A 16,063-nucleotide genomic window follows, 5' to 3' on the forward strand; every position below is an offset into this window, starting at 1 on the left:
CCGCTTTAAAGCCAGGTTTAGCATGTACTGGATGGAAGGCATACGTTTAACTTTTTCACTAATACTGTACCTAGACACACATAGATGAATTCTAAATTATAAATGTTAAAATTTATAGAATACAAGATTTCCCTGTACAGTTATTTCTTTCATGCCATGGACTGGCTACAATTTTTCTTTGTTCTTTCCCTCATTAAAATATATTCATGTACTTTGCGTTATTAACAGTAGTGAAAACGGACTTAATTTCATCTCTGGGTCCCTCACAGAGGAATTTATCTGAGCAGCACTACATGCCATCCTTCCTGATAGTTGTAATTTCTTTCACAACAGAATCTCACTGAACTCCTTGTCCATTATTGCTGGATTGTATTTTATTTCTGGCATGTGAAATACCTAGTCATGCTAGACATTTAAATGTAATTAAGACTTCCAATTCTACTTTGTCATAGAGACATAATTCATTTTGAGGGACTATTTCTGGATCTCTCCTAAGGAAGTAAAGGCAAACTTTATGATATGAATGTACTATCATATGTCACTTTGTAACACAGAATGTATTGGGGATATAACTTCATAATAATGAATTGTAAAAAAGAAAACATTAAGGAGTGAATTTGGAATTAATCTATCAAATTCTATGCATGTAATAACTACACATAATGTACAATCTTGATTGAATATATTTTATTTATATAGCCAGGAGAAAAATATCAATCACTGTAAGTGCAAATATGAACCAATATGGACCAATTACATCTTGGTCTAGAGCTATTTCTTTGAATTTCATCAGTTGGTATTTTCCTTTTACATATTTCTATGTTTACAAACACTAGGATTCTGCTAATTGCATTGTATACTCTCTGCCTGCAGAGTTAGCTAGGCAGTTGCCTTAAAACAAATATGGTCTGGTGTTCAGATTTTGGTTGGGCCAAATGCAAAAAAAAAAAAGACAAGAGATTTCTCTAGAGCCCCATTTATGCAATAACTTTCCTGTCCGCAGCCTGCATTCCCATTCCTAGACTAACAGAGTAGAAGAACTTGTTGCTGATAGTATTAAAATCTGGTACAGATAATCAGTGAATTTGATTTAAAGGGAGCACAGATAAATATGATACAGCTGATTCACTGGGAACATGTGACTTCTAGGAGGAGACAGTGTTATAGCCAAAAGCAGGCTGGCTTCTGAATACTCACTGGGAGAAATTGGGTTTGGTTGTAAAGGTAAGAATTGTACAGAATTGGAATTTTTAGCTGGACAACAGTTTTTTTCCAGATGTTTGGTTCCGAGAAGTCTTCATAGGTTTATTTTAAATTTTTAACTTTAACTTCTTGTAGTCATAGCTTATCTGCAAACGTAAGAGTAGGAATGGGTTACCAAGACTAGCTCAGCAACATTCATTTTCAGGGATAAGGAGATAATCCCTACTTTGTGAGGTGATAAATTAGTTGATAATTCACTGACTGGAAATTCAAGGAATTAAGAATGATCAGTAGGAAAGCCTTTTGAGAAGTTAAATGCTACAATTTATACACATGAAATAGTAGCTAGTTTGTTTTTCTTAACTGTATTAACGCAAGCCCAATGGATTTTATTATAAAGAGAGGAAATTAATTGGGAAAAAACACAGTGTTTGTGTCTGCGAAGTGTTATTCAGCTATTGATTACACGACACAGATGATATAGAGAACTGGCATGGTTTAGCCAGCTTCACTGAATGCAGTTTGCTTGCATGTGTGATTGCTGTTGTATTAATCTCACTCTGAAGCTATGTTCTAGCATGGCTTAGTTTTCAAATCTTATCTACAAACACTTAGGAACATCTACATTCATGCTCGTTGTTACAGGCAGGCTGCTGTCACTTTTCCTCTCATGTTTTCTGTTCTGATGAGGCCATGGAGGTTATGCAACTAGCAGGAACTATCTTCTTGGGGTGCTACTGTAATGATGGGTGATGCTTCTAACATTGCTTGTGTAGATGCAGCCAAGATGAAGACAGACAGTTGAGGAATGGGGCCCTTAAAACACTCTAAAATGTAACTAGCAAATGTTTGACCAGGACAAATACCTGGCCAGGAGGAAAAACAATGGTCTTTCAGTGAAGTAACCTCATCTAAGATATCTGCACGGTCCTGGGAAAGATTCTTACACTGGACCTCAGAAGGCTGAAATTCTTAATGTTGGCTTCTTGTCCAAACTAGTTTTGAGCTAACTTCCATCAGCATTATAAAAATTTCAACACAGTAATAGGCTGATGATCAAACAGGAGAAACTCAGTGGCTTTTAGTGGAACTTTCTTCCTAAAGTTAAACTCGTATTTTCAACATCAAGCTACATGAGTAAAATTTATTTATTTATCACAATATTTATTTATCACAAAGTGCCAGGGTTCGGACCATCTGAGGTACATCAATATTTAAGATAAACTGAAGGAAAAACTCACAAAAATCCCAAGAAAGTCAATTAGCACATGTGCTTATTATCAAACACCCTTGCCACCTCTTCCTTTTTCATGTTCCTGTAGACTTGACCTCTCTCTGTCCTGCTCTCTGTTGTTTTTTTTTTTCTCTTTTTTCTCATACTTAGCAAGTGGACTATAAATATATGTTGCCACCTATATTTGCAGTCTTACTTATCTTTCTGTCATCTTGAACAATCTATTTTTTCTGTCTTGCCCTTGCCATCTTCCTGTCTCTTTAGATTCACTCATGGCACTCTGTAATTTTCTCTCCCTCTAATTATTGGCTAGCTTAATAGTCTTACCACACCACACCATTACAAGCTTTTCTGTAATGGATACCATCTACCATTCACCTTTATCAATAGATTTGACTTACTGCTGTCAGATACAGATTGTATGACACTGTTTATACAAAAAAAAGTAACCTGTTGCTGAGCCATTTCCCATGAATATATCTATATATGAAAAAGGCACCACTGAAGCCCCCGTTCCTCCAGAATGCCCCTGAATTAACTGAACTGCTTACCAGGGAGATTTTGAGGAAAAGGCCCCAAAGGGGTGTACTGCCAATCTGCTCCTGCTGCAGGCTACATCTAAATTCTGCATGAATTTAAAAAGAATTATCTTGAAACTTGCTCTTCTTCGAGCGTTCTTCTCCCATCCTCCAATAAACCTGCTGGTACACTGATCATTCTTAAAGTCAAACGTTGGGAGTTAGATACAGAAATAAACCATAAACTCATACATTTCCAGCACTTCTGCCATTTCTTTTCAGCCTTGCACTTACTGCTTTACACATAACACCGTCTTTCCCTAAAAAGTATGGAGAAGATACTCCAATAAAGGAAAGAAATATAATGGAATATTGGTTTCATATAAATTGAAATACACTGGATAAAATCTGAAAATCGACCATTTAATTTTATTTTATAAGTGACTGGATTCTGACACTGTATGTATCCTGTGCATTCCATGCATGCTTTTGGGTCTAATAACAATGAAGGCTGGAAGTTTGTGTGAAGTCAAAAAGCTAACAACAGTTGTTGCTCAAATTGTTTCTCCATTGCAATTCTGACAAATTGTTTTCCTCTTTCCTTGCAGTTTTCCACTTGTCCAGCAAAGTCACTCGGGTGGTTCCAGAGAGTGCTCTACTGATTGTTCTTGGTCTCATCCTTGGTGGCATCGTATGGGCAGCAGACCACATTGCTTCCTTCACCCTTACACCAAATGTGTTTTTCTTCTATCTGCTGCCCCCCATTGTTTTGGATGCTGGATATTTCATGCCAAATAGATTGTTCTTTGGAAATCTTGGTTCCATCCTTTTGTATGCTGTCATTGGGACAATCTGGAATGCTGCCACGACTGGTTTATCTCTCTATGGCGTCTACCTGACAGGAATAATGGGTAAGTTTGGTCTGTGAAGGCACAATTGTGAATGTACTGTATCCTGACTGTTAAATGGGTGATACTTTACAACTTAACAACTCTTTTCAGCAGAAAAATCCAATTTTAATGGCAACAATTTGTCATGCTATTACCAAATTTAAGAATGATCTGAGAAATCTTCTCTGAAGCAAGCACAAAAGGGAATTGAACCAGCGTCTTATATTTCCCTGCTCTAAATGTTTGCATACATTCTCAGGATAAAGCTCAGGGTTCATTTTGCTGATGGACATCTGGACAAAAACACACTCTGAAGGGGTTGTTTCTTTCTACTGTGATAGAAACCTTCAAGGTTATTGTGAAATGGAACTGTCTTCCTTCCATCAGCTTTAATATTCAGTAGGTAATGGTTGCTGAGTGGGTGTGTAGGCATGGCACATCTCTATTTTATCTCCTGAGGCTGGAAATTGTAACTGAAGGCTTAAAGAGCCAAGTAGCACATTTAAGATGTGCTCTGTCTTAGTTATACTGCAAAATAAGGGCATGGGGCTGCTAGAAGAGGCACAAAACAACCATTCTTAATCTCCTCAGCTGGCATGGCATGCACGTGAGAGATGTACTGCCACCTGAAGAACAACAATTCACATTGTATGTGGATTGTAGGTATTTTGAAACAGACATCCTAGCTATGCTTGCCATTCTTAATCTCCTCAGCCGGCATGGGAGAGATGTACTGCCACCTGAAGAACAATAATTCACATTCTATGTGGATTTGCGTGTATTTTGAAACAGACATCCTAGCTATGCTTTTTTTTGGTGTCTTTCACCTGGGTGCTGCTGAGGGCAGCACAGGTACAGCGTGCTGTGCCCTCTGCCCATTTGCTCTTGGTGGCCAGTGTGGCCACTTTGGATTGGGTGAGTGGCTCCAAGACCACCAGGGGTATGTTGTGTTGTATGCAGGACTCAACAGTTAGTCATGGGCCTGTTCTCTAACCACTGTGGTGCAAAATTGACTGAGAAATTTACCACAGACCTCCTCTTCAGTCCAGATGAAAAAAGTGCCTCCAATGTCAGAAGTTGCAGGTGTTGCAGAGGACATTTTTTGTGATGAAGAATGAAAGGATTAGCTGATTATTACAGGAGATAACAAGAGTTTTCCAGCCTCAAAACCTGCTCCCATTGTCCAGCACAGGGAAGGAGCAGAATCTGGAGCAGATTCTTTGAAACTGAGCGTAAGATTGGGATTTCTGTTCCATCCATTTTAAGAGAAAGCTGTGTTGACCTTATTTGAAAATCCCAGTCTGAAAGAAATAGACCACAGACTTGTTCATATGAGACACATCTTACGTAACTACAGATGTTTGTACTAGAGACCTCTATGATGGCCTGTTGTGGTTTAACTGCAGCTGGTGACTGAGCACTGCCCAGGGGAGAGTCAGAAGAATAAAAGTGAGAAAACTCATGGGTTGAGATGAGGACAGTTTATTAAGTAAAGCAAAACGTGCACATGCAAACTAAGGAAAACAAGGAATTCATCCCCGGCTTCCCATTGACAGGCAGGTTCTCAGCCATCTCCAGGAAAGCAGGGCTCCATCACACGTAACTGTTACTTGGGAAGACAAACACCATCGCTCCAAATGTCTTTCTCTTCCATCTTCCCCCAACTTTATATGCTGAACATGTTGTTATGGGGTATGGGATATCCTTTTGGTCAGTTGTCCCAGTTGCACCATCGCTCCAAATGTCTTTCTCTTCCATCTTCCCCCAACTTTATATGCTGAATGTGTTGTTATGTGGTACGGGATATCCTTTTGGTCAGTTGTCCCAGTTGTGTCCCCTCCCAGGTTCCTGGCTGCCCCTCACCTTCTTCTCGGCAAGCCAGTATGAGAAGCTGTAAAGTCCTTGATTTAGCATAGCCACAACTAAAATATTGTCAACATTTTATTTCCATCCTAAATCCAAGACACAGCACTATAGCAGCTGCTAGTAAGAAAATTGACTCTATACCAGCCAAAACCAGCACATAGGTTTAGCTTATATTTTAGATATTTAAAGTAGCCACAACTAAAATATTAATGTGTTGTCAACGTTATTTCCATCCTAAATCCAAGACACAGCACTATAGCAGCTGCTAGTAAGAAAATTGACTCTATACCAGCCAAAACCAGCACATAGGTTTAGCTTATATTTTAGATATTTAAATTACTATAACTCACATTTTATAACTAACAATTTTTCTTTAGAAGATACAAAGGTGACAGCTCAGATGCAGACATTATTCACTTTTATAGGAAGTTAAGATGTTTTATGTTCTTTGTGCCCCTAGGCACAATATATTGCACCCACAGTTTCACATTTATAGTTAAACACAGGTTTTCAGGAACAAAGAAGGTGACAAAAGAATATTGTTAATGCAACTGATTGGACAAGGTTTTATTTCTTTAAATATCTAAGCTGCTTGGAACAATATCTGAGTGAAAAATATGACTAAAAAATATTTTATTATCATCCTGTTCTGGGGAATATAATGAATGGTAATTATTTTAAAAAATATGTTGATAAAAATCATTATGGTAAAAGCATTGAACTCTTTGTGACATATGAAATGGAAAAGTCAAGTGTTTTCAAAAAAACTTTAAGTGAAAATTTCATTTATCTCTTGCTCTCCTCTTGCTGTCCAATCCATAAAAAAATATTAACTATCTGTGAAAGCTGGATTTGATGGCTACACGTTTTACTTCATCATTATGCAAATCTTTCAGCAATAGTATATACTAGCACTCTGAGCTTACAGCTAAATGGGAGAACCAGCCCCTACCACAGGTCACAGCTAAAGCTCTGCAAGCAAAAAGGTAGGGATGTCAACAAAGGCAAACAATAAACTGACATGCCTGCTGAATTTAAATGTTTAGAATGAGCATTAATTGGTATACTGTGAGGACCTGTATTTACCATCAAGTCATATTATAACCTACTAGAGTTCTAATTTCAGCTATGGAAAAGGCCAGAGAAGCCTGTCCCCGATTCAAACTATGTCATTCTCCAGCAAAGCTAAGTAGGACTTTAAAATATCCACATGACACATACTTACTAATCCACTAAATACATTGTGTTGACCTCCAAGATGTCAGCAAGATCTAGCACCATGCTTTGTGAAAGGCCCTTGGCTGTTGTTACTTGCTGAAGACAGGAGAATGCTGAGCTACTCAATTTCCAGAAGAGCTCATAGCAGCCTCTGGTTGAAGCTCTGTGGCATATAACTGTTTCTACCTCACTTTTCCTACAATTGGAGTAATAATGCTAAAAGTAATGTCGTCATATGTAGGAATGTATATCCACTACAGACTAAGATGAACTAAAAATAAATTACTTCTAACTTTACCATGGAATGGGCCTGTAGTGGTGTCCATCCATATGAGAGTGCATAATCCAAACTGGATTTCACAGATTTCCTAATAAGCTAAACGTAAAAGCAGCTTGTTGTTTGCATTCGATATCCTTATAGAGATAATTTGCAGGAGAGAAAGAGAGAAGGTGATAATAACAAAGAAATCTTTCCTTAAAAGTGAAATTAAAAGATCAGCACCTTAACTATTAACTACCAGCCATAACAGTCTGCTGCCACGGAATAGGAAGAAGTATCTAATCCTAGATCTTCCTGGCCTAGATGTTCACCATCTCCTTGAGAACCAACGCACGCAGCACTTTTCTTTAGAATAATTGTGGCTGTGACCAATGCTTAGAAATTTTTTTCCTGTACAATCTAGGTCATAGCAACAACAGGCTGAGTATGTGTAGAAGTCTTAAACTGGTCCCAGCAAACTCACCTTGCTCAGCTGTTACTGCTGGGAGGTAGTCACTCCAGAATCTGGTGAGCTGGATGAAGCAATGGTCATGTATCTCTTGGAAATAATTAGCATTATTAGTCTATATAAAAGTCTCATTTAGAAACATCATGTCTCTTGGCACTGCTTTGTAGGAATTATGGATGTGTCCTAACCTTTCCATAAATATTTGCTCACTAGCTTTGCAAGTCTTCAAAGAATGTACCAATGATTATAATTGGTAACATATAAAAAAGATAAGCAATCTCAGCGAGCCAATTCATTTTAAAAGCTGATGTTCTATTGTACCCTGGTATCTGATAGTTATTATCATTGGGCTTGTTCCCTCCTTAAGCATGGCAGAGAAAGCCAACATTTGATGGAACCCTTATTTAGACTCAGGTTCAAGGCTGTTCTCAGAATTTTTGGCACAGACTTCAGCTCACTGCTTCAATCCCTCTGAACCGGATAGATTCAGCCCTCATTCACAGCCCAATAGGTCAAGAGTGAACAAGACTGTTTCTCTTTTGGAAAATATAGTTATATGTCTGTGCAAAGTATCAATTTCTCTTTTCAGGGCCTTACCAAGGTGCCTATAAACTGTATGGAGAACATTGTAGATGCTCTGGTTGGCAGGCAGCAGCTAAGAGAATATATTTCTGCAGCTCCCCCAGGTTATTTGCCCTTGTCACGTACAACAGGGTGTTGTCCAGTATTTCTGCAGCTCCCCCAGATTATTGGCCCTTGTCACGTACAACAGGGTGTTGTCCACTTCTGTCCCTACGTGTCCTTCTCCTGAGTAAACATGCCCATGCCATTTTTTATCAAAAATATTTGGAATCTATTTTCTGTTTCAATTGCCTTCCAAGCACTAAACGTTCTGGATTTGAAAAATTAACTCATAAGAGTTCTTGCTAGAGGAGTGGCCATGTTCTGAAAGTACCTTACTGGCAATATTGAACATTTGGCTACAGCTACAGACTGTCATTTGCTGACTGGCGCTTCCAAATTTTTTAATAAGTTGGATTTCTCCCTCACCTGTAGAAATCATGCCTCATACAACTGTCTATTAATTTTGAGTATGGGCACCGTGTTCTAATGAATGAACTCTCAACTTATTCCTTCTTTGCTCTTCCTCATATAATGTTGGGATTCATCACCTTTTAATGAACCTTGCTTTCTCCTCCACCCATTAATAAATACAAAGGGAACTTTGCTGTCTACCCTTTCAAAAATCTGTTCAGAAAAAGTGACTGCAATACCACTCTTGGTTGCACGAAGAGGGTAAATTTGGCAAGATATTTAGGAAGCTGAGCAAAGCCATCTCCCTTTTCTGTTACTCTTAAAATGATAGTGATGCTTGTCTCAGTCTGTCTGCATAAATGAAAAAAAAAATAATCCTAATAACTAAAAGAAGATTTTAAAAATTACATAAATACTGGGTTACTTTGCCACCAGAATTTTGTATTTCCAAAGCTTTTGAAATCACTGCCAAAATTATTAAGGGGCTACAACACAAACATGTTGAGGTACATTTTAGTCCTTCATCTATTTTTATGGTCCACTTGTGAACAATTTAACAGTGGCCTCATGAATCCTAATTTGGGAATACATGGCCTAACTGCACCTATAGATGAATGTCTACTTGAATAAGGAGGCCACAAGTGGTGTTTAACTGCACTGAGTGCAGTAAGCCCCACTGTAGGAGTTCTTAGTGACCAAGAGTCAAATTTTGCCTCTGGCATGAAGTGTTTTGGAACATTTACCTGAGGAACACCGGGATATTCCTCTTACCATCTTGTCAGTTCTCATTTATCCTGAGGTAATTTACTCAAGTTAGGTAAAGCATGCTACACACCAATACAAAGCGACTTTAGATCTGGAAATATTTATCTCAAGTGCCTTGCCATAAGAGAGGGAGGGTACTGCTCCCAGAATCAAATTTGATCCGCACGGGCCCATGCTGGACCCAACAAACCTTGTAGGATGCAAGATGACGCAATGCAGAACTCGTGAAGTAGTTTCTGTGCCGTGCTTCCTGGTTGATGTCTTGGGATCCCTATTTTAAAGGATTTTGCGTTGTCTGTAATACCGCAGATTATCATTAGTATAGATAATAGAGAGCTGACTCTGCTTATACTTTGTTTGCTTTGCTTTTGAAGGGCACCTGGATAGTGGACTGCTGGACTTCCTCCTGTTCGGCAGCTTAATTGCTGCTGTGGATCCTGTAGCTGTTCTGGCAGTGTTTGAAGAAGTTCATGTCAATGAAGTCCTGTTCATCATTGTTTTTGGCGAATCGCTTCTGAATGATGCTGTAACTGTGGTAAGTAAAGAATATGTCCCAAAGTCACCCTAATTCTAGAGGGTTTCCTCTGAAGAGCATTTTTCACGTAAATGAATTACTGTATCAACTGTGCAAGTCTACTCACGGGCTGGTGTAGTGTAGCTCGTGGTATTCTCTCTCTTGCTTACAAACAAAGATTGTCTGAGCATGAAAGCTATTTGGAACTCGTAAATCACATAAAAATACACAGTCGTGGGTTGGATGAGCACAAGCACAGATGAAGTTTCAAGTGCATATGTTTTAGTTGCCTTTGCTGTTCAAGTACAGCTTTCATGACTTCCTGAATTTAGTTCCAGGGATTTTAAGCCGTTCTTTGCTATTGTTTTTTAATGTACATTGCTCTCTTCTGCATATTTCCATTATCCCCATAAGTTATATGCATACCTCAGATATATAGACAGTGAGAGAATACTCACCAAAGCTCTTACTCCTGTTCCCTCTCTTTTACTTCAGTCAGATGTTTATCAAACAGGTATAAAACAAAAAACCAATTTGGGAGTAACCGTGGGTAGAAAATTTGATTTGGTTTTATTGGTAGTGTTAATTTCTATTTTGGTTTTTTGTTTACTTTTTTTTTTATTTAGAAAGGAAAGGAAAGCTTAATAGACTTTAGAGGAATTAAAACAATCCCAAATTTCTACTGATGTTTTAATTTTGACTGAAACACCCTTTCTTTTCACATAAAGTTTTTCTCAGAATGGAATAGTCAGGGGTTTTGTAGTGCAGTGCTAGTGGGCAGGGACCAGGAAATCCTGGTAGAAAGAGATGATATGTAACTGAGATACTACAGAGCTTCAGTTCTCTTCTTGGATCCTGCTCCTGCATATCTTCAGAGGAGGGTAAGACATGTCTACAAGGCTCAGTGACTAAATTTTTTGTAACCAAGGCAGCAAGGCACTGCAAGGTCACTGGCAGCAGCCTAACTGTTCCCATGAATTTAAAAATGCCATTTAGGGCCTCTGGAGAAACCTAATTGCCATTAGATATCAGTCTCATTAGTACTTTTGGGGTATTACCAGAAACAAATATTAAAGTAAAATCATGATGAACGCAAGGATCAACATCACTGGCTTTCAGAAGGAAAGGAGTTTTTTTACTGTGAAATGAATATAAGCACTCACACTACAAATGAAAGAAAGTTTGATTGTTTGTTGAAGAAAATCCAGAAGAGAAGAGTAAGCATGACCAAGAGTCAGAAAGTGGAGCCCAAGAAAAAGTTTGAAACAACTGGAGTTCTCGCCTTGAAAATGACAGACTGGAGGATAAATGAAAGCAGATGACGTAGCGTTCTTTAAATGTAAATGTGTAAAATTTACCCCATCACTGGGGTAAACACGGTAAGAATTAACCAGCTTAGCTGCAACGAGGAGAGCTGAGGAAGCCATAGTAAAGCTCTCCTCCATCACTGGAGGGATTAAGAAGAGCTTCGACAGGCATGTGTCAAGAGTGATGCTCATACAAACCTCCTCAGGCAGGGGTATGAATAAGATGAATTCTTTGGTTTCAGCACTATCACTGTTAGTTAATTATTTTAGAAGCTTTCGTACCATTATTATAGTTTATTCTCTTCTTTGTTCAACTTCTTTTACATATGTTCAACCTATTCCAATCCAAGATCTTCTAATTAGCGTCTTATTAAATATCTTATTTATCTTATACAGACAATTAAATAAATCTGCCAAACACCTGGATTTTAGAGTAAGAAGTGCTTTAGAAAAAACATTAAGATATGCCAATGCTTCTTATAGACATCATATTGAAATAAGATATGGAAAGCTGCCTTTTAAAGAAGTTTTGTTTCTCCTTGCTCCACTGCACTTTTTCGATTTGAAAAACTCAAAAATCTGGAGAATCTTTTCCCTCCGTGTAGAATTTCCCTCAGTCACATGTAATTGCAGAATTCATAATGTTGGGGCCCATAATGAGACTATTTTAATAGGCTTAATTCGGGAGCAAATATTAAGTTAGTCTACTTTTCTTTTCAGGTGCTGTACAATGTGTTTGAAACTTTTGTTACAATAGGTCAAGAGAATGTGACGGGAATTGAATGTGTCAAAGGCATAGGTGCGTAGAATTGAATTCTGTATCACATCATTGATATATATATTTGTATATATGCAGACTTTTAAATAAAATATTATTATTATATTATCAGTAACTCTTATTTTTCAGCCCTTTCCCTTGTCACTCATATTCCCACACTCCTGTGGCACGGATGAACGTCTGAAGAATATATAAAAGTGAATATTTCTGAATATTGGGGAAACTTAACCAGATTTGTTTTCTTTTGAGGAGGCTCAACAGATGTGGAGTTCAGTTGTTGGGACCGCCAATCTTGAGAGCTCTGCATCTCTTCTTTGTATTTTATAGCATATCCTTACTGTCAGCCTACACTTTTCCTGCATTCCAGGAAAGTTGTGATTGCATATAGGCATTCTCACTCCTTATCACTGATTGCCATGAAGTAACATTTGCCAGTGACAATCAAAAAATGTTATTTACCTAAAAATTTAGTCACTATTTCCCATTGCAAGCATGACATGATACTACATTATCTTATGAATCAAGGTTTTACCAGTGACTTTGGCATATTCTATAACATGGGTTTGGAAAAGTATTTGTTTACAGAACACAGGGAAAAAATTGTTCAAAGAAATGTAGTGGGTTTTGAATACACCTAAAATGGTGAGGCTTTACAGAAAGTAACCTTGTTTTTTCTACAGAATGCTCCATTCACATGCCAAGCGGTCCAAAGCAATTAATCTTGTTGCATTTTAGAAATAATTTTTGATGTGTCCTCCAGAATTTTCTCTGATTTGCTGGTCATGCAGTAGAAGACGACTGCTTCACACCCTTATGTTTCTACCATTTAAGTTGTGTCTGGTTTTGTTTTTCAGTGTCATTCTTTGTGGTGAGCTTGGGGGGGACACTGGTTGGCGTTTTCTTTGCGTTCCTGCTGTCGTTGGTCAGTCGTTTCACCAAGCACGTGAGAATCATTGAGCCAGGATTTGTGTTTATCGTTTCCTACCTGTCCTACCTCACAGCAGAGATGCTTTCTCTTTCTGCTATCCTTGCGTAAGTCTCTTTTTATTACTCTCTGTGAAGGGGCTGAGAAAGGAATATGGGTTTTAAAAACATTTAAAAGAAAGAAGTATATTATATAGGACAGCTATAGAATATGACAGTCGTGAAGCTTATGCTGAATATTACGATCTTCACACTGCAGTAGATTATAGTTTGCAAATCCTGTCATTAAGCCTTGAAAAGGAATGCAACTTTCCCAGTGTCTGCCACGCAACACGAGAACCTCCTTTGCAAAATACAGACTCGACTCTTTCCTCTTTGTGATTAATAATACTTCAATAACTAACAGTTGTCCATTTGTAATGACATCTTTCCTTATAATTTCTAATTAAAACAATATTTTTCTAAGGCATTATGTGAATTTCCATTATTTTTTGCTCTCACTGTCTTGACTGGCCTGTTCAGGTTTGCCTGAATCTTGCCTGTTCTGGCTCTGTGATCTTTCTTCTTCTAGTATCCATTGATTCCTGACATATCTTTCTTCTCAGTTTTGCTTGTCCTGTTTGTAGATGCTGCAGTGAGTATATTCAAGATCTGAAAATTTTGCTGCAAACAGATCAGTAATTTAAGATTATGTCTAATGTAAACAAGATTTAAAATTTTGCATGTAAAGCAGTACAGTAATCTGAAGAGAATTAAGGTTTGTTATGATCTAATTAAATGCTGTCTTAGACTTCTTGGGGTCATGTCAGGATGAATGTTTGAGATATGTTTTTTGCCTAGACTAGACTAGGTAAAAATGACCACAATGACTCCTAAGTGTATTTTTTTTAGGAATTAATGGTGGGGTTTTATCACTATGTGACAGACAGATGGAAATAATATTAAATACTACAACAAATATTTTCTGAATAATTTTTTTTCCTAGGATAACTTTCTGTGGCATCTGCTGTCAGAAATATGTCAAGGCAAACATCTCTGAACAGTCTTCTACAACTGTAAGATACACCATGAAAATGTTGGCCAGTGGAGCAGAAACTATTATCTTCATGTTCCTGGGAATTTCAGCTGTAAATCCAGACATCTGGACTTGGAATACAGCTTTTATTCTGTTGACTCTGGTCTTCATCTCAGTATATAGAGTTATTGGTAAGGGAATGATCTTCTTCCTGTCCTTACGTTGTATTGTTGATGCAATCACATAGTCTTTTAAAAAAATATATATTAAAAAACATTTAGTTCCAGACTTGTTAGTTTTAAAATATTCCATTTATTTTAGTTGAATTTAGGGTTGGTTTTGGGTTAGGAGGCTAGATCTCTACGGTAAGCTTTATCACGTGCTAAAAATATTGCAGGATTTCACTTTTGATGACGTGTGAGGGTAAGACTAGCTCAGCAGATGACATGAATCACCTAGTGGCTACCCTTTGTTGACACAGCACATGGTATTGGCAAAATCTCCCAGTGAAATGGACTTTGTTTTTTAACTTGCAGCCTAACAAAAGATGTGAGCCCTGTCAGCCATATCTTTCTTTCAGCTCTTTCAATTTAGTAATAAAAAGATTGTCTTAAGCTAATTTTATGGTTGACTTCAGCTTTGAGACACACGGTGATGTAAGACCATACATAATTACACCACAGGTTCTCTGGCTTAAGAAATAATTCCCAGGGGCTGGTGAAAAACTGAGTAAATAAGACTGTGGCAGGTAGGGATTACCTACTGTCAATTTACTGGGCTTATATAAGTTTGCAAACATTTCAAAATACCAATGACGATTTGCCCAACTATGTAGTTCTACTATTTAATCACTGTTTTGTGACATAGCAAAGGGGTTAAAATAGGAAAAAAAAAAAGCACAGAATGAAGTTTTTCTAGAGAGTAACACACAGTGTTTTGGTGTGTGTGCTTACATCTGGGAATAAGTGAAATGGGTCTATTTGCTTGTTTGTCTTGAGTCAAATTCAAATAAAAGGTAACACATCTATCTAGCTGGCAGTTTTCCTAGGCTCAGTATTTTTATTCTGTCTAGAGATTCCTGGGTTGAATGAAGGGCCTGGTCCCACATCTGCCTTTCTAAATAATGTGTAACCTTTGTTCATTTAGCCATCCATCAGTAATCGCTGATGTGCATGAGGTGTTGAAGCAAGTTTTCAGTATTTTGACTTTGTCACTTGTTGTATTCCTAGAATGAGTGGGTAACAATCCTGTAGCAAGTGTAATTAAATAGTAAATATTCAGCAATAACAATATGCATCCATTAAAGTAATTGAGCTTAGAAATTGATAAATTACTAAAGACCTGATGATATCGGGGCTTATGTAGTTGCAGCTTTCATACCCTTGGAAGAGCCAGATCAGTGGCGTGAATTAATTTTCAAAGTCCCTTCCACCAGAGGCCTTGCTTACAGTGATATACACAAGACACTCTTCCCTTAGCACGAATTCAAAGTTCTCCAAAAAAAGAAATATCTCTTGTGTGCTGGTTAACAGTCCTGGCCTGCTGTGAGGGACACCTGTGCTGCTCCACTCTCGGGAGCGGTGAAGCTGTTTTCCTTCTCAGGGAGACCCTGATTTCTTAGAGCTTTGGGTCTTCCACAGCAGGGCCCGTCTCACCTGAAGACAGTGTTAGCATAGCAGCATAACCCTTCAGAAGACAGTGACATAGATGTTATTTTTAGTGATTTGTAAAGGGTATAACACTTATTCCCTAAATCATAGAATCATAGAATGGTTGGGGTTGGAAGGGACCTCAAAGATCATCTAGTTCCAACCCCCTTGCCCTGGGCAGGGACACCTCCCACTAGAGCAGGTTGCTCAAGGCCCCATCCAGCCTGGCCTTGAACCCCTCCAGGGATGGGGCAGCCACAGCTTCCCTGGGCAACCTGTTCCAGTGTCTCACCACCCTCATAGTAAAAAATTTCTTCCTGATATCTAATCTGAATCTTTTTTTCTTCCAATTTAAAACCGTTTCCCCTTGTCCTATCATTACCCTTCCTGGCAAAGAGTCCCTCCCCAGCCCTTCTATA

At 38.2% G+C, this 16,063-nt stretch overlaps 1 protein-coding gene across 2 annotated transcripts in view; it reads left to right on the forward strand.

The window, feature by feature from the left end:
- The window catches only part of SLC9A3 (solute carrier family 9, subfamily A (NHE3, cation proton antiporter 3), member 3), a 67,464-nt gene that overhangs the window by 29,399 nt on the left and 22,002 nt on the right, over positions 1-16,063 (forward strand). For both annotated transcript variants that reach the window (XM_014951986.1, XM_014951985.1), the window contains 5 exons: positions 3,564-3,866; positions 9,832-9,992; positions 11,999-12,077; positions 12,911-13,088; positions 13,966-14,186. In XM_014951986.1, the coding sequence (XP_014807472.1) occupies positions 3,743-3,866; positions 9,832-9,992; positions 11,999-12,077; positions 12,911-13,088; positions 13,966-14,186 (763 nt within the window). In that variant the 5' untranslated portion in view covers positions 3,564-3,742. The remainder of the gene's footprint in view (positions 1-3,563; positions 3,867-9,831; positions 9,993-11,998; positions 12,078-12,910; positions 13,089-13,965; positions 14,187-16,063) is intronic.

This window comes from Calidris pugnax, unplaced genomic scaffold, assembly GCF_001431845.1.
Source record: "Calidris pugnax isolate Ruff unplaced genomic scaffold, ASM143184v1 scaffold224, whole genome shotgun sequence".
Classification (NCBI taxonomy): Eukaryota; Metazoa; Chordata; class Aves; order Charadriiformes; family Scolopacidae; genus Calidris; species Calidris pugnax.